Below are 25,789 nucleotides of genomic sequence, written 5' to 3' on the forward strand. Positions count from 1 at the left end.
TGCTCAGCAGGGCATGTTGGTTTTCCTGGTTTTTAAAGGCTGTAAAAGGGACTCAGACCAATTCAAGGCACCTTCTACTTTAATCCCTGTGTGAAAAAGGGGAAGTTAATTTTATTTCAAAGGAGCACCACAACTCTCTTATTTCCTTAGCATTCATGCCAACTGTGGGGATGAGAAAGGAGCCACGGCCCTGTGCATCAGCTGCCTGTGTGTGTCTTCTTGAAGTGTTGACCTGTTATGTGGCCCAAGCTGCATGGTTCCTTTCCATTCTACCTTTGAGTCCTTTGTCTTTGCATCTGGTCATTTTTATTTAAGAAATGGATTAACCCTTTTTGAGTTAAATCTGTGATCAGGAGCTCATTCCATCTCAGCAGTGCCTGCTATTTGGATGAAGTGGCTCTCACTAAAACTAATGTATTGTTAAGCTATAAGTGATTTTATGAAATTTATTTGCTTTTAGAGATTCTTCAAAATTAGAAACATAATATACTGCTAAAGAGAGTATGAGAAAACATGTTTATTACTTAGTAACTGAAGAATCTGGTTCTTTTGTTATATTAGTAGCCCCTTCAAACACAATTCTCTTTTTGTGTTAGTATTCTATTTACGGTACTTCAGATACTCTGTTTAAATCCCCACAAAAATTGTTGATCTGAAGTTAAGATAGAAAAATATGAGAGAGCCATATCCAGAAACACAGCAAAGTTTCTACATAGAATAATGGAGCTACATGTAATCAGGGAAACAGTTTTGCACCCAAGCCTGCCAAGACAGTGGCCTTTGCATTAATTTTGAAGACCAGTAGACTTTGATGGGAAAGGACCTGAAATGAGGTCCCTTCTGTTTACATGGACCACATCTCCAATTGCATGTCTTCTGTAGCAGAATGCGTGAGGGAGGTTTAGTCACACAAACAAGGCTGTGTAATGGTTAAGGTTAATAATCCCTTATCCTGTGCACTGGAAGAAGGCAGCATTCTGACACTGTCCTTTGGCATTATGCTCTTAAAGGCATCCTAAGCTTTTACTGTAGATACTCTTCTGTGTTCCTTTTCCTTCAAAGCTAAACTCTTTTCACTCTAGGAGTCTGCGAGAGATGGCAGATAGTGTCTTGCTCAACAAAGGTCATAGTTCTCTGTGTGGCAGCCCTGTAAGTCACAGACATATATCTATAGACATCTGTGAAGTATTAAATGCCTCTTTGTTTATTCCTATCAGGCGTCTGAATGACAATGATATTTCTGTTTTGGAAGCTATCGGACTCTTCAAGAAATTGCCCAACCTCAGAAAAATGTAAGTTTGCGTTACTTGCTTGTTAGAATACATGCTGCCTTGGATTATAAAGAAGGAGGAAGGGATTATTTTTTTATAGTTTAGTACTGCAGTAGCAGAAATCGCTTTTTTAATGTGAATTTAAGGAAACTGAATGAGTTGCCTGTTAAGTGGACAGGCCCAGTTAAACCACAGTGACAGATGGAGATCCCTAGGCTGACATTTCAGTATTCTTTAGGCTATATTTCTTAAAGTCTTCAACTCATGGAGACTGAACAGAATTCTGTCCTGTAATTTATTCAGATGTATGCTTATTGTTAGAGATGGCTACAAAGTTTAGCATTTTGGTTTTGTCTTTTGAATGTATTGTGCAATTCCAACTAGTGTGATTGTTTCAAATAGTCAAGGGAAAAAAATATTACAAGTTATAGATGATGGCAGCTTCTTTTGATTATTACTGTTTTAGAGAGGAGAATCAATTAGCTAATTTAGAGATCAGTCATTCAAATATATCCGTATAATTCTGTTAACAGCCTGAGTGCTGGCACTGTACAAAGTATACATTTAATAAGAGCTGTGTTTTGGAAAGAGGATAATATGTTAGATACCTCCTGATAGTATTCTAAATGGATCTTTCTGAAGTTATTGAAAGTTTTAATAATTGGCCCCCTTGCTAATGTCTCGTCTAAGTGTTTATTTTCAGAAAGATTTTATTGCTAGAGTCAAGGTAATTTAGGGAAACCAACCAACCAGGCTTTTTGTTCTGCATTCATTTCACATGGTTTCTGCCATCTGGATCTTCCTAGCCATTTGAATCCGTGTAAGATCTCGGGGGCTTTGGAGGCAACTGTAGTGGGATTCTTACGTCAGTTATATTTCTGCAAGAGTTTCAGATGCAGCACTGCAGGTTTGGGAGCAGGGGTTGTATTTGTGCAAGTACAGGCCACCAGGTTTGGGGAATTAATCATATACATTAGCCTCGTACTTTATGAATCCGTAAGTTGTAGCTACAGTGCACTTAGAAAAAGTCATTGACATTGTTGAAGTTCTCTGTTGTCTATGTAAGTAGATAGTAAACGGGAATGAAAAATGCATGGTATATAAAAGTACAAACAAATTGAAAAGCATGTGTCCTCATCAAACCTTCAGGATTTATGTTTTGAAAACTGGAGAGGTGTGATAGCTGGAATAATGTCTTTCATTTTATTTAAAACGTATTGTAGGCAAGTTATGGTGCTGTCCTTCCTGTTCCCATTAATCACTCGGGGGGGAGGGATGCCTCGAAAGGGCTGTGTTGTTATGCATAAATGCAGCATGAAACAGTTACGAGAGGTTTTTTTAAGCATTTGTTTCCTGTGAAACAAAAAATCTTTCTGCTCTGTTCTTGGTAGGCAGTGAGAACTGAGGTGTACAGGTGCAGTTCAAACAGATGGCAAAAAGAAGTTGTGCCCTACACCTCTTAAAAAGTGTCTTTCATATGGATTTTTAGTGGCAGCCTCCAAGCAGAGGCTCTTTAGGTAATATTTGTAGTTGAGCTAATTTCTTTTGTTCTACCTGATGTTGTAAAGAAGTATCTCAATTTGAGTAAAGGGATTGTCTGAAAAGGGTGGGGGTTTGTATAAGCAGAGCAACATTTCAACCATAACCTTAGTATCTTGATCCTTTAAAAGCCAGATTAGACTTCTTTTTTTCTAATTCTCCTAGGTCCATTTTGTGAAGGGAAGGGGTTACCAGGAAAAAAACAAACAAGCAAGCAAACACTCTTTTCCTTCTATGTTATTATTTGGCCTTTACTACATATCCTTCTGCTAATAATAGACACCTCTCCATCATGCAAGAAGGGAAATGTAGGTAAATACCAGTGGATGGGATTGCTGCTGCTAATGGTCCTAATGCAGCAGCTGTGTGTGTGTGGCAGGAATGTGGTGCATGTGGTCTTCATTAAGTCTTACTGCTGCTATTAAATTAAGGAGGAATAATATTGATCAAATCCCCATTTTTCAGTGCCTGTAAGGGACAAGAAATTTTACTGTTATTTGTTTGGCAATATTGACTCTGTCTCATCATATTCCTTGTCTGTTCAAGTGTTAAAGGAAAACAGCAGGTGGAAAAATCTGTCTGGAAATTGCATTGCTTCCTAGGCTTAAGAAAACAGTTCAGAGCTTTGCAGTGGCAGACCATTAGCCTAAATCACCTTTTTTTTCTTTTTTTCTTTGTTTAATCTCTGTAATTCTTTTTCTTCTGAAATGAATCTGAATATCTGGAATCTGGATATCTGAATGGGCATTTGAATCATTGCCCTCTGATTGTCCTTCACTTCAGTTTAAGACTAGTGACGGATCTGTGTCAAGGAAATTTGCAAAGAGACTACTTTAAGAGTACTGCAGTTCCACTGTGGCTAGTAAAGCTCCAGCATAATTCCAGAGAGAGAAGAATTAGCTCTTCCTTCCTTTTGATGGGTGTTTCATCTTGGTGCCTCCTCATCTAACATTATGCTTAAGTGTAGCTTTGGTTTATAACATAAACACTCTGAGGTGGTCTGTAAATTGGACCTTGAGGAGGTTTCAGATTTTACTTGCATTCTAGGTGTATGCTCACATTTTCTGTTTTGTCACTCAAACTCCGTCAGTTGTCTGTGTCTGTGTGTGTGTTGTGGTGTATCACAGCCTCTTGGGTTTTCTAATAAGATTCCAAAGGGAAGTAGTCATAGATTTGGCATTGACATAGTAGGGTTACTCCAGTGTGTATATGTGAAAATAGTCTTTAATTATGTATTCACATAATAATTTTCAGTTGCACGATTGTCCCAATCCCTTGCTAGGTTCCTCGTCTCCTGATTCAGTGCGGTTTCTGTTCTCACCATGTTTTGCTTCAGTGTAAGGCCAGTGTCCTGTCCCTCTTCTCTCTACCTCTCTCTAGCCACTGACAAAACTCCTACTCTTCTCACTCAGGCTCCCTTCCTAGCCCTCACGCACAGTTACTCCGCTGCATTGCCTTGAGCTGTTTTTATAGCCTTCACAGATCTCTCTGGGGCCCCCTTTCTGTCCAGCCAAGGACATTACTTCTTAATACTACCTGGGATTGGTAGAATAGTAACTTGGATAAAGAAATGTGCCCAGTCCCACACTTTGCAGAGTCTGTAGCTCAGTGTCGTGCACTGTCTTGAGAGACATTGGAAGGTGTCATCTGAAAAAGAATCTGCAGTCAAAAAAATCTCTGGAAAATTAGCTCCTAAAATTCACATTTTCCAAAATATTTGCCTTGCAGTCTCCTTGGACTGTGGCAGGAATCTTAAATCTCTTTGTTAAAGACTAAGAATTCAGCCAAATCCTAACAGATTCTCACAGGGAAGATGTATCCTTTGAATAAAACACCTACATCATAGTTACCAATTAACAAATTTGAAATCAGAATTTGAGTGCTTTGAGCTTTTCACAAAAAGATTATCAGAGTTTTGAGATATGAGAAAAATAAAAATAAAATGTATCTACCTCTAAACATGAAAAGGATATCTGACAGTTCATTCTTTTCAATCTTACCAATGTTATAAAGTAAACATTAAAAAAAAAGAGAGACGTGTCAGAACCCCTTTGCAATAGGTGGTACCGCCAACCTCACCTCTAATATAAAATTAGCTTTTGGGGTGTAATTTGTCTGTAAATATTCCTTCTAGGCTGAATCTTATTGTATGATGTGTCAGCCCAGGATTTAATACATTTTAATGCACAACAAAATTGAAATCTTCATATAGAAATTTAAAGGTCATAGATCCATATGCAAAGTTATGCCACATTTTATTTAGGAATTAAATTGCTGAGATTACCCTGCTGGTTTTGAAAAGGTTAACATGTCTGCATATGCCTTTTTTTTTTTTTTTTTTAAATCAACTTCAATAATTAGCTGCAAGATCCCATATACGTAATGCTGTTTTCATAACCTGCATTTTAATCCATCTTTATGTTTAATGCTTTTTACAGTAGAATAAAAAGGTTGATGTAGATTCCTGTAGACAGATCTAACTGGGTCCAGAAGTAATTTACTGGGTTCTCCAGTGGGTTTTGCAAAATGCCCAGAACGCTGTGATGCTTTCATTGCATTCTTACCATATTACCTCACCTGATCTTGCAAGTGTAAAGGGATGACTTGTCTGTGAAAACTAAAGTCACATTACAGTGACTTCCAGGCTCCGAGAACTGTGTTGCTAGTATTTTTCAATTTGAATCTGCTTGAAGTGCAGGAGAAATACAAGGGTGTGTTTCTGAGCTCCATAAGAGTGGGAGCAGCTCCATGACTTGGGTTTTGGGGGATATCCTATCCCTGCGAGATAGAAAGGCTCCACGTCCTGCTGCCCTCCAGCCCTGGGAGCTGGAAGCTTCTGCCTTTCACAGAGGAGTATGTTGCCAGTGGGAGATGATCTCACTCAACACAGCAAGATCTCGCATCAGGCTGGGGTGAGAGGCAACACTACCATTCACAGAGGTAAGATTTTGACTTTTGTGGAAGGGAGCAGTTCTTTGCTCGCAGCAACTACCAAATTCAGCATGAAGCAAACACTGGGTATCCCATGACTCCCTGGGACTACCTCAAGTTGTTAATCAGTGAAAAAACCCTCCAGTGCTTGGGGACTCCCAGGGCAGTGGGAGCCTGGAGGGGTCTTCTGGCCATGGCAGACAGGTTCAAGCTCCAAAATCCCGTGGGTACTTAACTCAGTGGGAGCACGGAGATATACTTGCTTGCTGAAAATGGGATGCTGACCCACAGGGAGAAGCTGCAGCTCCCAGATGTCAGCTCCAGAGCCTGCCCACTCCCCGGTGCGTACAGGAAATCAGTGGGAATGGCCATTCCTACTGAGGTCCCGACAGCTGTTTCTGCAGAGAAAAAATTGGCAATGAGCTCACATTCAAAATAAAAAGGTGAGCTGCCATACTTTATGCACTGCTGGGGAGAAAGGGGACTGACCTTTTTTCTCAGGGAACAAGAACAGTAAAAAATACTTACGTCAAAACCTGAAAGGGACATCTAACAGTTCATTCTGTTAAATCTTGCCAAAGTTACAAAGTGAACATAAAATATGGTCTTATAATAGGAAGTGTCAGGCTGTCTCAGCAATAGCTGGTACTGCTGACCCCACCTCTAGTATATAATTGCCTTTGGAGGCTTAATTTGTCTGTAAATATTTCACCTACATTGAATTGTATGGAGTGTTAGCCCAGGATTTAACACATTTTACATGCAAAACAAAATTGAATCATGACAACGTTTGCAGACCAGAAGTCAGTTTCAAAACAAAATCTCAAGTTTCTTGGGGACGTAAAAGTAGTTTGTGTCCTTGGAAACAGCTGTTACCTGCTGTTCTTTTCCCTAAGCATAAATTTTGCCATGGCAATTGAGGTTGCAGTCATCTGTTACTTGTTATACAGAAATGGACTTTATTTTCTGGAAATAATATTGTAGACAGTGTTGTGGTACATGGCATTTGGGCTTGTCATCTGCCTCCCTTTTTTTCCAGTGAGGCCATCCGTCTGCTCTGCTGAATGAATGTAGGAGTGTCACTGGGTGTACTTCACTGTCTGTCTGTAGTATTTAAGACTTTCAGTGCCATCCTGCTGCTGAGAACAAGACACTCTATAAAAGCCAGACAGACTGCTGGTAAAAGCTGTAAAACCTTCTCAGCCTCCTGCAGAAGAATGCAAACAGCATTGGGATTTTCCTTCTAACATATACTTAAAAATTCCAAACATGTCACCAACCGACAGAAATATTTTTAGGGAAACCCCCACTCAGAACAGGCTGTTTGTATGATAAAACTACAAGGTTCAAGGTGAGACCAAGCAGAGCCTTTGTAGTTGGACTGCACTCTGGTGGTTGCTCTTGTGGGAAGGTGTGTCAGTAACACAGCGATAAATAGCATGCTGGAATGTTAAAATTGATCCAGCAGGTATAGCAGGGTGAGTGGTTCTGTTAAGCCTGAATAGACTCCAGCTTGTTCTGTGTTGAAGTTATAAGATCAACAGAAATAATATTATTCTAAACTTTAGCCATAAAGTAAGTAAAATCTGACTGAAAAGTGAGCTGTGTGAACAATGTCACCTTGATAGCTTCTTAGATCTGTTAATTTCCTATTCACAGTCCCACATAAAGTAAACCCAGGCTTTCTGAAAATTTCCTTTGACCTCTTGCCCAACATAAAAGTCTGGAAATAGGATTAAACATTATCACCAGGGTAAATCACGGAGTCCTTATGGAAACAATAACATTTCTTGAGTGACCAGGTTGACTATAGGTTCGCATTTGGGTCTTGCCAGAGGGCATAGGTATCTTGGGAAATAGTCAAGACTCATTTTCTTTTCCACCATCTTCCAGTATTTCAAGAAGAATTCCTTACAGAAGCTTAGCGTTCCAAGAGGATGGGGCTTTTCTGTAATGGGAGTTTGCTGTAAAGGCTGTCAGAAGTTTTTTTCTGATTATAAAAAAATAATTCCTTGTCAAGTGCTATGATCATATATGAAAGATTCTTTTAGTGCTGGGAAGGATGGAGTAGAGCTCTCCGAGTTGCAGAGCAGGCAAATGTTTCACTGTTTTCATTTTTCAAGGCTTATATCAGCTGATTATTTTTGCTGGTAATTCTAGACTGAAAAGTATGTAATTTCTCATGTTTATTTTTCTAGTAGGTCAGACTTTAAGGAGAATACATTTCTCTCTTTTTTTAGTGAATGAGTGCTGTCATCTACCATTTTTGTTTGTTTATTTCATTCTGATATGGGAAGCTTTAATTCAGGAAGACAAATAAAGAAATCCAGGTTGGCAGAACATCTACTTTAACAATACTCCAAGTGGAACTGCAGGGCAGTGTCGTCTTTACCTATTTATTATTGTAACGTTTGTCTTTTCTCTGCCTTGCAACTTTGGTTTCACCAGAGCATTTAATCTTGGATTTTCAAATCTTTTGCATGGGAAAGGTATATATAAATGGCTTCTTCTGAAACTGCTAGTATATTTTTGGATAATTTCGTGTTGTTGAAATGATCAGGCACTATTAACTCAAATGAGTGAGGTTCCCTATCTGCAGAAGTTCTTTGGCAGCAATTAAAATTCAGATGGTCTGGATTGTATAAGGGTTCCAACTCCTTTGCAAATTATGGCCAGCCTTTTTCTCCAATATTTGCCCTTTTTTGCCTTAAGCATCCAGTAATCCGTTAAAATTGCACCCATGCTTTAATATATGTGACTAAATATCTTTTAGATGATAAACACTTACTAAAAAAACTTTGTAACTACAAATATAGGTCAGTTTGCAATTTGTGAATTGAAAGTCAACCTCTTTGTGTATTATAGTAACTCACCCTCCCTTCCCACAAACATTTTCTTATTTATTTTTGTGCAAATATGCATCACGGCATGATCTTTACCAGGAGAGGGATCATTGAGAGCATTTATTTATGCCAGCATTCAAAAGAGATGCTGAGCTATAAACATTTCCACTAGAGAAATAGCTGAGCCCCAAAATTAAATGCATATGTCAGAATATCCTTCCTTGACTTGCTTTGACACTGAACATAAACTCTTCATGTGAGTGTTAGCACAAAGCACTAAACTTCTGGAAAGCAAAATCTGCGTGTAAGTATTTCTATATGTTTTTATGTTATTTTTGGCTGATTGCTAGCATACTCCTTTTCTTTCTGATCACAGAATGCACAAGAGGTGATGGGCCACATGCTGTAGGGCCCACTATCTGACAGTTGTTCAGCGGACATAAACCAGCATACTCAAGTTTCCCACATGAAACATGTCTCCAAGACTCAACTTTTTTTTTTTTTTTTTTTTTTTTTAATTATGTGATGACGTCTGCAAAGAGCAAGACCCACATTATTTCTATCTGAGGCCAAGCTGTCCTGTTGCCATATCTTCTGTCAACTTTTATCCCAACAAGATTGCCTGTTCTTCTGAGCAGAGTAGCCCAGGTGTTAATCTGATACCTTGTCATTTGTTTTATATCACCTGGAATTGGATTTTGAAACTATTACTCATGCTGTGTGTGTACCGGGATCATTTCTGGAATAATGTGCTATTCAGTATGAGTAATAGTGTTGGAATTTGGCGTCTTCTTGGGAGCAAGAGCATATCTTTTACTTTCCCTTTTTTGTTGTAGACAGTAAAACAAAGAATAGTGTTTCCTGTCATAAACCTAAATAAATAGGATTATCCATCATAATCTATACAGGGCATCATAGAAGATACTTGAAGGACTGAGGCCCAAGGTTTTAATGTGCTTAAGGCCTTTTATATAAATGTTTTAAATAATTAAATGCCATTTATTTTTATGCATCTCTAATGGCATTTTATCATTCAGAAGTTTTCACTGGGTTTTTCACAAATATGAAATATTCACAAGATTAATTTTGCATTTCATCAGAACTTCATTTGACTTTGTAGATTGAAGTTTTCCAATGTTGATCTATAAGCAAACACCTTGAGACTGTATAGGCAGAGTAAATATTTAGAAAATAATGCTGTATATTGCAGTAGCTGTGAATTGAGAATTAAGTGATACTCATTTCGAGTGGTGTGTTAAATTTATGTGCCTGGAAGTTCATGAGTGCACATACTAAAATTTGTATCAGATATATGCAGTCACACAGTTTTGTATGTTATTCCAGTGTTGAGTTTAAAGAGAGTAAAGGTCCTGGTACACTATAAAAAAGTGGTCCATATTTCAATGTGTGGTACCTATTTCAATAACAGTAACATTAACCGATTCTTGCCAGACGAGCACCCGGTCCCAAGCATGGTCCATAACTTCATGGACATAAATCAGATGTTAGAAACCCCCACTTTTTGTATCCCTGAGACCCTTATAAGCAAGAAGGACATGAGGTGTAAGAGCTGGTAATTCTGTTAATTTAAATACTCTTGATATATCTGATATAATTGTGGTTTTGATGAGTGAAGGGGAGCTATTTGTAAGTACAGTAGGTATACTTTTGCACTTCTGTATGCTCTCCTTGCTGAAAGAATGTCTCTCTAGATAACCACTAAAAGGCACATATTCTTCCTATCTTCCTCCTTCCAGTGTGATGACATATGTTTGGAATAAAACGCTAATAATTTTCTTATTGTGACTGGTTGTGTTCTTCCAGAAATCTAAGCAACAATAAGATCAAGGAGATCCGAGAAGGCACATTTGATGGAGCTTCAGGAGTGCAGGAACTGATTCTGACAGAGAATCAACTGGAATCAGTGCATGGACGAATGTTTAGAGGCCTCACAGGGCTAAAGACATTGTAAGTGCAAAGACCTGTCTTTCTCTGTTCCTCTGTAAGTTGAGTGAGAGTGGTCAAGTTGAGCAATGCCTGCTAAAATATCTCTTACTAGACAACAAGCTCTAAGGCAGGGTCTTGTATCACTGTCATGAAGTCTTCAATATATTTCTAGTCCTGGATAGGTTTGAGATTTATCTGCTATTTCTGTGAAAAAAACAGCTTTTCAAGAATTTCAGGAGTAACATGATGGTGAACCTGTCATGGGTCAAATTTGGGCACTTTTAATCATTTAATGCTTTTGTTATTTCCTATGGAAACAAGGCATTTAGGAACATGTTTGCTATCTATCAGTCCATCCTCCTGCTCCGCCTCCACCCAAATTGGAATTGTTGGTCTGCTCAAACCAAGCCTCAGAGTAGGCTATGAGCCTAAAAGATTTTTAATATCCTACGAACTATATGAAATCAATAGGTAGGGAGAGGAGAATGACTCAAGTTACTGCTGCCACCAAAACAGGTATAGCTAAGCAACTTTAAGGCAGGCATAACCAAGCTGTCACAGGTCCTGCTGACAGAAGGTAGCTGGCCACATACTCTGCACCAGGTGTAGTTGCTCATGAGCACAGGCATGGCTTTGGACCAGCCACAGCATACTCTTTCTTGCCCGCACTGAGTACCATAAAAATTATATGTGGGTATACTATTAATGTGGTCATGTTTGGGGAGAGTGTGAAGGAGATGTAGAGTCCAAATGCATAAGAAATCAGTTTGGAATTACTTCTGTGCTTAGACAACAGTTTTAATTTATTTCTGAGAACTAACACTTAAACTTATAGTACCTAACACTGATTTATTTTTGTGTTAAAAGTTATACTGGAAGAAGGATCACAGACAAGATTTCAAGATGGTGTCTAATCCACCCCATCCACCATCCTGAGAAGCAGTCAGGGACTAGGTTTCTGGTGTCAGCAAAGATTCATGCCAGATGATATGTATGAGCTATATATGAAAAACACCTCTCTTGCCTAGTCTTCCCTGCTGTAGAAAGAAAGCACTTGACTAGGTGGACGCTGTCAGTCCATAGACTCTAGGAATCAAAATGCAATTTAAAATCTGCAATTTATTAATCAGTAGCAGATACTTCTTATGTTGCAAAGTATCATGGCACAATTACTTCAGTCCTTACTCAAGTGTAAAAAGAAAATCAAGTTTCACTTCAAGGACTTTGGCCTGTAATGATGAATAGGGAACTTTTCTTTTGCTATTCCTTTAACATTTTTTCTTCTGTGGTTACAGCCATCTGTTCCTTAATTTCATGTATGCACTTTGCTAAGGGATTTGAAAATACTGTCCATAGATACTAAATTAATTTTTATACTGCAAAGCAGCCTGTGGCAGTACTCCTAAACAGAATTCAGCATTTTTTAATAAAAAGATGCTTAACATTCAAGCTATCCCGCTGACCTAACCTACATTTCCCCCTAGCTGATAAAGCAGTCTAAATATACACAGCATGATATGAGGATCTGTAAGTATAAGTTTTCCTTCAGGAAGGGTACACAGTGCATGGTGAACCATGATACAAACCCAAAGGTTTTGGCTTGAGGGACATATATTTCTGTCCATTAATTGACTTTCTTCGAGCATCAAAACTGTGATCTTTTACAAAGAGGCCACATTGTCATGTCATGACCCATGACAGGGTCGTGGTCCATTTTTTAAAATACTGTATGTTTCCTGAAATGTAATAAATTGCTGTGCAAAATATATTGGCATCCAAATTCGGTCATCACATCTTACAGTACAACTGCCTGATACTTTACATACAGAATTGAGACAATGTTTCTTACTGCTACTAAGCCACTAAGGGCCTTACTTCTCTTATTTACTGCCCTATTCACTTTACAGCTTGTGGTCTTGATGTGGCTTTCAGGCAGCTTAGTACTCCATGTGTAAGGTGTGTGTCTCTGTGCCCTGTGACTCTTTTCTGACGCATTTTCACCCCAGTTGCAATACCAAAACTATTGAGACCATAGTGCCTGCGATGGTAACTGTACATAGAGAACAGTAATGCAAAAGCAATGTAATGTTCAGATCTTAAACACTGAGTGTTCATGATTACACTGTGAATGTCTTCCCAGACATATCTAATCTCTCTGTGGTGTTTCTCAAGTATCTATTGATGTAGCATCTAAATGCCCAACTGGCGGATACAAATCTGAGATTTAAATCCAGACTTCTAAGGGAGTCTGAATTTTCATTGTTCATTGCATGAATTTGAATTAACCCTCCTTGATTTGGAGAATCAATTCACTGGACAGCAGCATGAGCTGCATATATTTTGTGGATTTGTGGTAGTATGCTTTAATTACTGAATAATTTTTCACCTAAGTAGGAATATCACCACTGTGTAGTGATGTTTACAGACCCAGATGTTGACTGGCATGCAGTGTAACAAATACACATGAGCCTTTTTTGCTATGGAGTGAAACAAGATACTACAGTCTTTCAGATTAATTGGGCTTTATCATTGAGTTCATTGTTACCATAACAACTCAGAGATGTATCTTCCAAAACACAGCACTGATTCATCTGGTACAAGCATGGAGCAAAGACCATTTTATAGGATGGTTACTGCTTTCTGTCTTGTAAATTAATTATTATAATGACATTTCAGAGCTTGTGTTTGGTCTGGAAATCTTTCCTAAGCAATTCCTTGATTTCTGCTGAGGATGATTTTTCCCTCCATACTTTTGCAGTGTGAGTTACAAAAACCATCCATGATAGGAGTAGAAGTAATGCAGATAGTATTGTTAGTGTCACACGTTTCTGGCAGCCTTTCTCTGTTGATCTCTGAAATACATCTTCACTTACTCTCAGATATTTACTGAATTAAGATTTTAGTTTTTATTTCAGGTTTGCTACTAGTCATAATTTTAATTTCATACTCCTTTCAGGTGTGGCGCTCCCATCAGCCTCTAATGTTGTGTGGAAGAAATGCATTTTAAATTCATGAGACAATGTTTACATGAATCTAGCCCTCTTTTAGCTGTGCTGTACTTCAGCAATCAATAAAAATAGAGCACAGTGCTTGCCGAAGCATCTGTTGATGCCCTAGGTAAAGGACCTCCTATCCTGAAGTTATCCCCCCTCCCAGTAGTTCCTAATTCCCTGTTTTAAACCTTGCAGGATGCTGAGGAGCAACTCTATCAGCTGTATAAACAATGACACCTTTGCTGGACTGAGCTCAGTGAGGCTTCTTTCTCTGTATGACAATCACATCAGCACTATCACCCCTGGAGCCTTCAGCACTTTAGTCTCTTTGTCTACAATGTAAGTTATCTTTTTATGGTATGAACATGTCATGATGCTGTTATTCCATGCTTTCCTTTTAAGAAGACAACATTTGAGTTTCAAAAGTAAACTACTTATTGTTCATATGTGGAAAGCATCATTTAGGGAAAGAAAACCCCATCCTACTGAAATCGCAGGTTTGGAGGATTCAGGATGTGATTTAGAAAAGCATTTGAATTGCTTCAGCTAGAGTGCCGGAAAAAACTTTGAGGTTCCCAGCCTCAGGCAGGATGACTGCATGTTTTGCCATGTCATAGCTTAGTGCAGTACACAGTAGAAGTTCACATAAAACAATCTCTGCAGATTCGGAAGTGCATAGCTTATCAACTTTAGCTCCCTGAAGCTGCTTCAGATTCAGTAGATTCTAATTTTGTAAGAACAGCTTTCTTGCATTTCAGTTAAATTAGTTAAATATCAGAAGAAATCTACTAGCTAATAGATTTTCAGAAGAGCCTAAGAGGACAAAATATTCATGTCCTACAGAATATGAATTTGAAAATTCCAACCTAAGCATCTCTGATAATTCTCTTATATTTCTCAGTCCTCCTTTGAAGTATTTCCCTTGCTTCTTAAATATGTTTACATACTTTTTGTAGTGTAACCTTTTTAATAAAGTGCAGACTGATAAATATGGAAAAAAAGTCTGCTCCTTGTTTCCAGCTGTGAATGAGGACCCTGATGTTGCTGTTAATGGAAATTGTCTGGTTAATTCCCTTCACGCTGCCCTGTCCGGTCAAAATAAACTATTGGTGCTATTGCATTTCAGGTTTTGAAAGCATTCTCCATCGTGTTTGGGGGAAGAAAGAAGTGTTGAATCTCAGCTGTTTTGTTGCTCACACTTTCATTTTGTTGTTACAACTTTTCACCAGCAAATCAGTTATCATTTTGGCGTTAGCTCCACACAGCATAAAGAACCCAGACTTTTCTTCTATTCACTTTCTATAGTCCCAGAAGCCTCCTTGAAATTGATGGGCAAAGAGAGAAGCACAACCAGCTTATTTTCATTGACTCTTTTCAAGTCACTGGTCAAAGCGAGTGGTGCTTGCCGAAAGCTTGTTCTCACTGTGCTGCAAGCAATGCCTGCTTGCTTCTCGCGCAATTGTCTCCGAGCTTCCTTCCATGGATCCCTTAATAGCTGTGACTCTGAATCAGCCTATAAAGTCCCTACCTTGTTTGCCTAGAAGCGTCTTTGTCCTGTTTTGTTAGAAGATAGCCCATTTTCTTCTTTTTTCAGCTGTGGATAAAGATTGTTACAATTTCTAGCAACAGCAATTAAAGCTGCTGCTAATTAGAATGCATTGCTTTGGCACTGACTTATAATGATGTTGGTCATAGGAGGTTCCTACCTGTGTCTTGATGAAAAAGTTTGTTCTTTGACACGTTTTCACTCTATACTTGTTTTACAGACAGGAGAAAGTGTGCTTTTGACTTCTTTATACATTGGTTTAAGGTCATAGTGATATTTCACATATAAATGCAAAATTCAGATGTGTTCATTTCCTAGCAGTACTCCACTGTAGGTGGATATATTAGATGACAACACTACTGAAGATAGATAGTATGAGTGCTTTTCCTGTTCAACCCACACTTTGTAAGTTAATCGGATATTATAATGACTTATTTTTGCATCTATTAATGTGAGCCAGAATTTCATACAAAGTTTAACATTTCCATTTTTGTCTTGGCATATTTACAGCACTAAAAAATATTGCTCCTTTTGTTATTACTCTTTGTGAATCAGCCTCATTGATAGTACCAAAACACGGACAGCTCTGAAAATAATGCCCTGACTAATGGTTTTCAACAGAGGAAGAACTATTTTGCAAGTTATTGGTAAAAAAAAAAAGCAGTATTTTATTTGTTACTAGTCAAACTATGTACTGTAGCATCCTAATTTGAAGTGTGCTTGCACTTCTGCATACGGGGAGTTCTGTCATGTCTTTCAGTCCTTACACAGTCAAGTGGGCATATTTGCAAGCAGAACTGGTTTTCCATGAATTATTACTATAATAGCTGCATGGAGCTAATGCCAGTAGGATAACTGGTTCATCAGAATGACATGCAAACTATTCTAGTATAAACTTATCCTAAATTCCAGGATATATTTGCAACCTAATTTCAACAATGTCTAGATGGGTTTCAGCATGTTTTTCTAACAGGTCACTGGGATCCTTTTAAACAGTTAATATTCTATGGCTTCTTTGCAATTTTTAAGAGACGCTTGTAGTAGGTTATGCATATTTCATTCCTCAAGACTTCTGTTCCCCCTTGATTTTAAAAATATGTCTATGTCCTTGAGTAAACACTTCTGATTTTAATGTTAGTATGACATCTTTGCTAAAAGCTTGATTGCTTTGTTTCTGTTTGAGTGGTTAAATCACTGTCTTACGTGTTGGAACTCTGATTACTAATTATGAATTTTTATAACAATTTGTCTGCCCAACATTGCTGTTTGTGATTTGAGAACTCCACTTGAATAGCCAGATTCCAAAATAAAGCTTTTGCAAATAAGTGGCCTTTCCAGACTTTCAGTTGCTTTTCCAGTGAAGTAGGGAATCTCTTGTCTCATGTGATACTTATAGAGAGCCTTGATCTTAATTTTTTTCCAAAAGTTGCATCACAGTCTTGCCATGGAAAGAGCATGTATGTAGGGACATGTATGAACTTAATACTACATTAAAGGAAAAAATCACTGCTCTGCAGTTGGACAAAGGACAAAATTCAGGTGTTGCTAAAGTGGCAGGAGCATGTGCGTAACGTGTGACAAGATAAATTTGTCCTTTTTTACCTAGAGCTATTTGAATTTCAAAACAGTAGATTTGTTTATTTATTAATATGTAACAACTTCTTTCTTAGTTCCTAAGAAAAGCATAATCCAAATTCTAATCCAAGGATTTAATAAATTTTAGGTCATACATTAACCTGCGTTTGCCAAGAAGAAAATGAGGGTTTGTGAATAGTTACTGCTGCTCAGCTAGTGAGCAGTAACACATTAAGTCAAAGAAACCTCTCCTCTGTAGAAAGGGATAATTACTATTTTGATGGGAGCATTTTGTAGATTGAACATTTGAATGTTTCTGAAAGTTTTTGATATGTGCTGGTAAGACGCTCTCTAGACATGCAAAATATTCTTTACATTCAGAGCTGCTGGCTTTCCAGAAACCTGATTATATACACCTGCTGTTTGTTTCCAATTGTGGATTATTTAATTCTAAGGATTTGTGTCACGGAAGTTGTTCTGTGAATATGATCTCACTCTTCCATCAGTGGAACAAATGGCCTTTGAAGCATTGGTTCACTTAGCGTTGGAGGTTTAAATGTTTGGTTTGAACACTCTGTTCATGCCAAAGTATGTCAGTATGGAAAATATACAAGGCATCCTGCATGTGGTCCCATTATGGATTAAAGAAAATGGGAAACAACTCAGAAGGAAAGTAACTAGAATTAGAGTAATGCTTTCAGTGCTTTTCTGCACATTCTGTCTGAAAGCTCATATGTAACCTGTTTGTTTTCTCACCTTTATACAGCAAGTTAGCCTTGCCTTTGAATCCTAGTCAGCATGAAGTGGGTTGAGTATTTTTATTATGGAACATTATGCTGAGTTTTCTCCTCCCCCCCCAGTTCTCCCTTCACACAATGTACAATAGTCTGTGCTAGATCCACATGTAATTACACATCCAGAGCTCCAGGCTAGCACAGTGATTGAAGTATGCTTTTTTTACAATGCAGAGAGCAGCTGTAAATCATATTGTGGGTATGTGATGTTGGCCTAGAACCTATATAATTCAGGAGTTGGTTTGGGGTTGTTTTCTTGCTGCCACACCTCAACTGTGCCATATGTTTTTGTCTTCAGCACTATAGTTTTCTGAAGGAATTGCTTGGCTGAAAACCTAATTGTGATTTTGACTACATGTTTAGGTTTGTAAAAGTATGTTGCAAGTGAAGACTTACAAGGTCTTCAGCTACTACACCTGCATTTGAAGTGCCTGTTTCTTTAAGGCCTTAAATTTTTTTGTCTTTAAGCTATGCTATGCTTTAGAGAAATTTCATTATCGTCTATTTTTCTGTACTACCAAAATAATAACTCTTGGACATATTCACAGATGATGTGAGAATTCCATGAGTGTTAGTTTAGATACTTCATTTTCCATACATGGGGCTCTGACAGCTCATTTTTCTTCGATAAGGCAGCCTCAGACTGAGGCTATTGATTCTTCCTGTGCTTGTACATAAGATAGTCAGCCTTCTTGTTTTACCAGGGATATCAGCCTCTTTCCTTCATCTGAAGTTTAGTTATAAAAACGCTTACACACAAATTATGGATAGGCATTTCAGTACAGGACTCCAGAGAAAGTTTTTTTTTCCATGATTCTCAACACTAATTCTAGTTATCTTAGAAAGATGGTTGCTTAAAATAACTGTCACCTTACACTCCTTTCATTCAAAGGATCACAACCTATTAAGAAATAGAAATTAATAATATCTTTTCCATACTGACTATCTATGTTACAGGTGCTCCACTGAGAAATTGCTATGTATCTGTTTTCATGTCTTGACAACAGGATGGATAGGGCTTTCCTTTTTTAAACACTGCTAACCCAAGCTACGTTAAGAATACACCCCTCTGATGGAGGCTGTCAAATGATTGCTTTGGGTACTGTACAGCACAGTACCGCAGCTAGGCTGCAACTGTATTTGAAAGATATTTTGGGAGCTGTAGCAAGATTTGATGCAAACCTCACAAATTTCACAAGGCAGTAGAGCAGATGCTTTTCACTACAGATACACTGACCTTAGAAAGCTTCATAAGAGGTGGCTCAAGCTGACAGTGGTGCTTTATATGTGTACATAGAGAGTGCTATCCTTACCATTTCAGTAGGAAACCCAAATTCAGGTTGCCAGTTGGCTCCCACCTGGCACTGGTTTGTGTGGGCCGTAACACAGGCGAGTGGAAAGCATGACCATACTGGGGCAAGGAACGGTGTGCTAAGCCAGCTTGGCTGTACACACAGGGAGTGGTACCTGCAGGTCTGTGCTAAGGCCTAGCAGTGCTAAACTTTTGCTTGGCATTACTTGAAATAATGATATTGAAGATCATGCACGTGTGGGTAGAGTGTGTGAGGTGAGTTTAGACTTGGGTGTGAGCTGTAGCTTGGGTTGAAATCCACTATGAATACAGCCCTGGTAGTGATATAAGTATGTCTAAAAAATAGTTGTAGCAGTAAGTATTTTGGTTTATAAACATATATATCTACATATGCATATACGTATATTTTAATTACAACCCTAGTCCTAGTATAAAACCTGCATAGAACTTTCCCAATCTGTAGAACAGAGGAGAATCTCACAGAAACAGATGGCAGGAAAGAGCTTGGACTTGGAACCCATCATCTTCCTGTAGTTATGTCAGTATTTCTGTATGTTCATATTTGATGCGATTATGTCTTGTTCTGTTTCAGTAATTTGCTGGCTAACTCCTTTAATTGTAACTGCCATTTGGCCTGGCTGGGAAAATGGTTGAGGAAGAAGAGAATTGTCAGTGGAAATCCGCGCTGCTTGAAACCCTTTTTCTTAAAGGATATTCCAATCCAAGATGTAGATGTCCAGGACTTCACCTGCGATGGTAAGAAAATTCAATTCAGTTTGGCATTTATGATAATGTTGGCACCTCTGTGAGGACCTCCCTTCCTATCAAGCAATACTGCATGGTAAACATTGCAGTTTAGTGATGAGGAAGACAGCTGTTTAGAGCTGAAGTTCATTGTTCCCTATCAGGAGTTTGTTTTTATTCTTGATTTCCAGTTTCTGAATTTCTACTATCTACATCTAAATATAAGAATGAATTTATTCTAGACAAATGCTCTGCTTTGTATAATGCTACTATAATCCTGGCCCTTGCTCCCACTTCTTTATTCATACACTCAGATAACACTCTGGGGGAATGGTGCTTGCTTGGAAAGTCTTTTAGTTTTGGATAGTGTTCAGTTTCACAAATAACAGGTATGAATAAAGGGAAATAAAAGCACTTAGATATTTGAAGTGACCCAGTGATTCTTAATGCTTTGACGGGTCCATATAGGTTTTAAAAAAAAACTTCCTGACATTTCATTCATTCTCCAGCTAGTTCTTTGCTTTCTGATCAAGCAGATTTTAGAGAAAATAGTAAGGAGAAAAATTGACTGATGAATGCACTGCTAACTTGACTTGTAGGCTGCTGTTGCCTGTTAAGACCAGATATGCTGGAGCTGCAGTTAGTCATACCTCTAAAGAGACCATAAGAGTGATAGAAGTTTCCTACTTAGAGTAGAAATTAATTCCTGTCCTAGCCGAGCAATCTGGCAACAGGCCCAGGTGCTTGGGCTCAGAGCTCAAGGGACCCAAGTTTAGTCATTAAAGAATAATTTGCTTTTAGTTCAGGAGGAAAAAAAAAAAAGTCTGCAAAATGGCATTGCATACGTGGGAGCTTTCTCTATCATACAGTCACTCAGACAGCTGTGGTGAATGGAAGGTAGATGGTGGCAGGGTGTAAAACACAGAACATAGGGGGAAATTGAATATGCTGAAGAAACATGGTCTTTCTGCAGGTTTATGAAAGACTTTGAATTTTGTTTCCAGTCATTAAGCCAGCTGGGGAGAGAAAGAAAAAAAATCTTCCCTGTTCTTCTGTAGGCTGGTCATCCTTCTCCATCCCTCTGAATACAAATTATTCCCTACCCATACATTTATGGGTAATTTTGTTATCTTGTATCAGGATTTCCACTCTTATTCTTTAATCTCAATGCTCATGGGTACATCCAGCAGAGAGAAGAAAGAAACAGATCTTTCTCAATTAGTCCTTGCATCAGTTTGAAAAAAAAAGGCAGCACATAATGACAGCTGGCTGTGCGCTCTTGGATTGCAGCACTGTGTCTCCGTCCTGGTCAGCTCAGGCTGCCTGTACTCACAAACAGTTGTGTGATTCCTCTCACTGTCATCTAGAGAACGTGCCACTAAGTGTTTCCTTTCATATACATCGTGATACTATAGCATGCATTTGCCTCATATTCTGCAAAGCCTGTTGCTTTTGGGGAAAATCCATCCTTTAATGTTCTTAACTTCAAAGAGTTGGTTTCTTCTGCAGAAATCCTATTGTTCTTCAATTACAAGATTTAATCTGCTGTTTATGGACTTTTGAAACCATTTTTGGAGAAAGTAGATATTTTTATGTGTGCACAGATAGATCACGAGCAGTTGGAAGTATGCTGCTCAGTTTCTTGTTTGCCTGGTTATCCTTGTCAAAAACAATGAGGTATTACAATTCAGATGATAAATGAAGTGCCAGGCTGACTTTAAAAAGTAAAAAATCAACATCTAAAAGCTGAATTTAAAAAAAAAAAAAAAGTTCCTAAAGCAGAGTAGGTAGTGAATATCATCTGTCTAGATGAATTTAAGGGCAATGTTCTGGTCAAGTTCTCTATTTCAGCTAGTACATCGGGGGTGGGGGAAGGATTTGGGATTCACATAACTGATTTTACTGTAATTTGCAAAATTACAGAGAAGCAGATACTCCTTAGAAAAAAAATATTTATTCAAAAATATTGCTATTCAGTTTTTGCGCTGTTTTTCATGTTCCCTAAAGAACCTGTATGAAGGCAGGTTGATCCAAAGCATAGGATCCACTTTAAAATATTGTGATGGTTGCCATGGATTCAGGGATGTCCCTCCTTAGTCCTTGTAAGCAGTTATCTTCAAAGTGCATGACTTTGGGCTCTAAAGCTGACTTCCTAACACCCCAGTTCTCTCCCTCTGCAGGTAATGATGAAAGCAGCTGCTTGCTTTCACCTCCTTGTCCTTCCCAGTGTACCTGTGTGGACTCGGTGGTACGCTGCAGCAACAAAGGGCTGCGGATATTGCCCAAAGGAATTCCCAAAGACGTGACTGAGCTGTAAGTTACCTTTTACATAGCTTCTTTCATGAGAAGTTCATGAAATTACATCATAGTGAGGCTTTGTAGGTCCTTGGGGGTTTTGCCTTTGACTTCGGTGACTGGTGTTTTGTGCTTTGGTGCTTTCCATATGTTTTGACTGTTATTTTTATACTTATTTGTCCCTTGACTGAATACATTGCTCTCTAATGGGAACACAGTTTATCTATCCTTGTACCCATTAATTCTGTGTGTAGGGAACAAATGCATATAGTAGTACCAAATAATCCTGTAGTGCTTCTGAGAAGCCTAAGCTCACAACAGGCAATTTGAAAGGATGATGAAAATATGACTTATGCATCTGTGAGCTAATTATCCTCTGAGGAGATTTAAAAAAAAGATAAAGAAAGCCAGTGGTGGAAAGAAACAATGAATTCTTTTCTTCAAACCTCATGAAATGGCTAAAATAACAGATAATTTGATTAAATTGTAAAGTAAATTCATCCTAGTTGAGAACCATTTTTCTAGTCATCTTTCCACGTACGCCTTGCTATGATTTTACACTGAATTTGGTTCTTTCCATGGAAAGAAAATACACTGGTGGAACTGCTTGGCTTAAATGGTTGGCAATAGAAATACTGAGCTTTTCCCCTTTAGGTCCTTATTCAAATCTATCCCAGGTGAGTCATTACTGAAACTTGTTACAATCTCATCAACATTTCTATGCGAAAGGAATTGGCAGAGTTAGCTGGTATGTTCAGTGAATTTTGTAATGAATTAAAATGTGGTTTGCACTGGTTTTACCAGTGTTGTAGTCAAATACAAGACTTTGTTTCTGAGTGAGGAGTGTACTGAAAGTGTATGTGGTAATTCAAATTAACATGGAAATTTTGCATTAATGAATACATCCTTGGAACACTGTTAACCAGGGGTTGGTTAAATAGTGGTTTGAATTAAAAGCCAAGTCCTGGCCTGTATTCCCTTATATATTGCCATCAGTGATAAAAAGTCCGCAAGGTGGTTTCTGCTCTATTCTTGTTCAGGTTTCATTGCATTCAAATGTGACTTGCCAACAATAAGATATCACAGATGTTACTTTGATTTCCACTGCCACACTGAGGAATTTTATTTTGCATATTGAGTTTTACTGATACTATCTGATACACTGACGACATAACTTTCACAAAAAGAGTGAAATTAATCTCACATTCTTGAAAACTGCTATATTTCTTAAGCTGTTTCTTGGCAAATGAGGCAATAGCCTGGAACCGAGCAGTTTGAGTTCATAGGAGTTTACGTGACTGTCTTCTTCAGTAGGAGCCTCTTGGCTGTGCAAGCCTCTAGTTTGGCTTTCTGCTTTCAATCCAGAAATGTGTCAGCAGAACACAGTCAGCCACGGACTGGCTGGCTCTGAATATTTCATGTTCTTGAAATATAACCTTGAATCTGTCCCAGCTGCCTCAAAATTCAATCCTGATCTCACTCTCCTCTCAACCAACACAAACTGAGCTCCTTATTTGTATCTATACCAAAAGATGAGCTGCAGGTACTGAAGCTAAGAATTTCATGTAGTTGTGGAAACCATGACAAGAAAGAAATAAATAATTTTTTGAAAAAAATCAATCTTACTTGCCTTCTGTTTCCAGATTGAGATGAAGATTTTGCCCATAATCTAGAAGGGATTATATCATCTAGGTTCCAAGTTGCAGGCATGAACTTAAGTATTTTTATTGTTCTGTGAGAATTGTCATTGCTGCTGTGCTAGACAGCATCTCCTGTGGCACCCCACCTCTTGCCTCATTTTGAGGACAGTGAAAACTTGGCAGAGAGAACCCAATGGCTTTCTGGGCACAGGGTGAAAGAGATTTATCTTGTTCAATCTATTTACACTTCTCACACCAGAATACCCCCATTTCCCTAGGGCAGTCCTAGATCCCTTGAACTGTGTCCTAAGGCTGGAGTATCTTCTTAAAGCTGTTTTGTTTCTGTGGTAGCAGTGGGTATCTGTTAAGCACTAGAAACCAGAAAGTGCAGAAGTTACCTGCTACAGAAGATATAATGGCTTTTGCATGGCTAGAGAGAGCCACAGCGGTCTCCGGCGCAGGGATGCCTTCACCGTTCTCACTGGTACAGCGGGCACAGGTGCTGAGGTAGATTCAAAAATCCTTGCCCCGTGTTACCGCAACCCGCGCTGCCTTTCTCCCCTTCCACGCTCTCACGTCAGAGACCTCTGGGCAGTGTGCTGGGGTCTCTGTGCTCCCACCAGGCACCTGCACAAAGCTGCGGTCACCAAGGACAGAGCTCATGCCAAGGAGAGGACAAGGGTGTAAAGAGCCTCTTGGCCACAGCTCCCTCCCTGCGGGAGGCCTGAACAGTGGTATGATGCAGGGGAGCGTTTTAGTGGAATTGTTATGAATGCACCAGTCCGGCTTTTATAAACTTCCATTATTGATATATGGATTTACAAGGCACGTTAGCTGCAGTGCTTTTTGTTAAACTGCAGTGTGGTTTTATACAACATGGTTTAAGAAAAAGAACTACCATGTATCTAGATAAACCAGTCTGATACGGCTGAATATAGCCTTCTCAGAAGTTCTTTTAAATTCTTTTAGAGGTCTTACAATGGTCTTAAAGCAGGAATTTTTTCATTGTAACAGGTATTAAACAGCAATGTGCAAATATGAACACACCTCTCGCACAGGCACATAGGGAAAATGTTACCCCTTGCTGGGTCAAATTTCACTGTACCTAAGCTCAGCGAAAAAGATCACCAGCAATGTTTTACTACATGGTGGACTGGATACACAGGCTCTCTCCTTCCAACTTTCTTCATGAGTTTCTGTTTTGAATGTGTATATAGACAAAACATGTGAAAACCATTATCTCCTTCATATTTAGAGCTTGGAATGACAGGAGACATCCCTGTGTTTGCTTTGTACCACCCTTGGGAGGAGGGATTACCTTGGCAGGGAAGGCTTCCATCTAGAATAGAGTTGAAAAGATCACTAAGTCTCCTGGCTTTTTAGAGGGATGATGATGCAAGCAATTTCTATTTCCCAGCTATTCCTTCACAAAACCCTGTCATCATGGGCAAGTCTTCTTTCAGTTTCTTGGGAATAGGGAAATATTATGTTGTTTCTTGCAAATTCCTTTGCTGTCTATTTACGTACTGCCTAGATTTTTTCCCACTATTTGCTTGTTCTGAAGAGAAGCCTTGGGTTTTTTGAACGTACTCAGTTTTCTAGTCCAGATGTTCAGAAGTAAAATGTTCATGCAAATAGCTAGTTTGGAACTTAGCCTCGCTGATGCTTAGTGGTTTAGGCTTTCCTTTTCTTCTTTTTTTTTTTCCCCCAAATCTGTTTGAACTAAGTTTCCCATGCTCTTTTTCCTTTTACATATTACCTCAGTGCATGAACACTAGGGTTTTTTTCTTTTTTTTTCTTTTTTTCTTTTTTTCTTTTTTTTTTTTTTCCACAAAAACGTCGTCTATTTCTAATAAAGTCTTATCTGACAGTATCCAGCTGCTTTTATGGACCTACAGCGAATAATATTTTGCATTGGGGAAAAACATTGGAGGCAATTATATGGATGGCGTGTGCATAAGCTGTAACATAATGAACATGGTGTATTTTAGAATAAATATGTACTAATCATGTCATCTCTAGACTCCAAATGTTGTCATGACACTGAGCTATATGATAGCACTGATGGGATTGTTAGGAAAACCTGCATCCATACATCATTGTGAGTGATTGTTTTTCTTTCCATTTATATTAATACATATTAATATTTGCATTACTTTTGCCATTTCTCTTTCTCTCCTCACAAACCTTCTCTCTCCTGTTTGTGTCTTTTGTTCTGCTTGTTAGGTTCATTTAGCCTGCAAGCTCATTCAGTACTTGGCACAACAGTTTGCACAAGTGGCTGACCTGCTTACTAGCAGAGGGATCCCACTGAACTGTCTTTTAGCTCTTTATTGCGCACCTCTAGTTTGCTGCCTGT

At 38.6% G+C, this 25,789-nt stretch overlaps 1 protein-coding gene across 5 annotated transcripts in view; it reads left to right on the top strand.

The window, feature by feature from the left end:
• SLIT3 (slit guidance ligand 3) overlaps window positions 1-25,789 on the top strand; it is a 535,954-nt gene that overhangs the window by 407,117 nt on the left and 103,048 nt on the right. For all 5 annotated transcript variants that reach the window (XM_069773165.1, XM_069773166.1, XM_069773167.1 and 2 more), the window contains 5 exons: window positions 1,218-1,292; window positions 10,409-10,552; window positions 13,720-13,863; window positions 19,344-19,507; window positions 21,676-21,808. In XM_069773165.1, the coding sequence (XP_069629266.1) occupies window positions 1,218-1,292; window positions 10,409-10,552; window positions 13,720-13,863; window positions 19,344-19,507; window positions 21,676-21,808 (660 nt within the window). The remainder of the gene's footprint in view (window positions 1-1,217; window positions 1,293-10,408; window positions 10,553-13,719; window positions 13,864-19,343; window positions 19,508-21,675; window positions 21,809-25,789) is intronic.

Source organism: Haliaeetus albicilla, chromosome 27, assembly GCF_947461875.1.
Source record: "Haliaeetus albicilla chromosome 27, bHalAlb1.1, whole genome shotgun sequence".
Classification (NCBI taxonomy): domain Eukaryota; kingdom Metazoa; phylum Chordata; class Aves; order Accipitriformes; family Accipitridae; genus Haliaeetus; species Haliaeetus albicilla.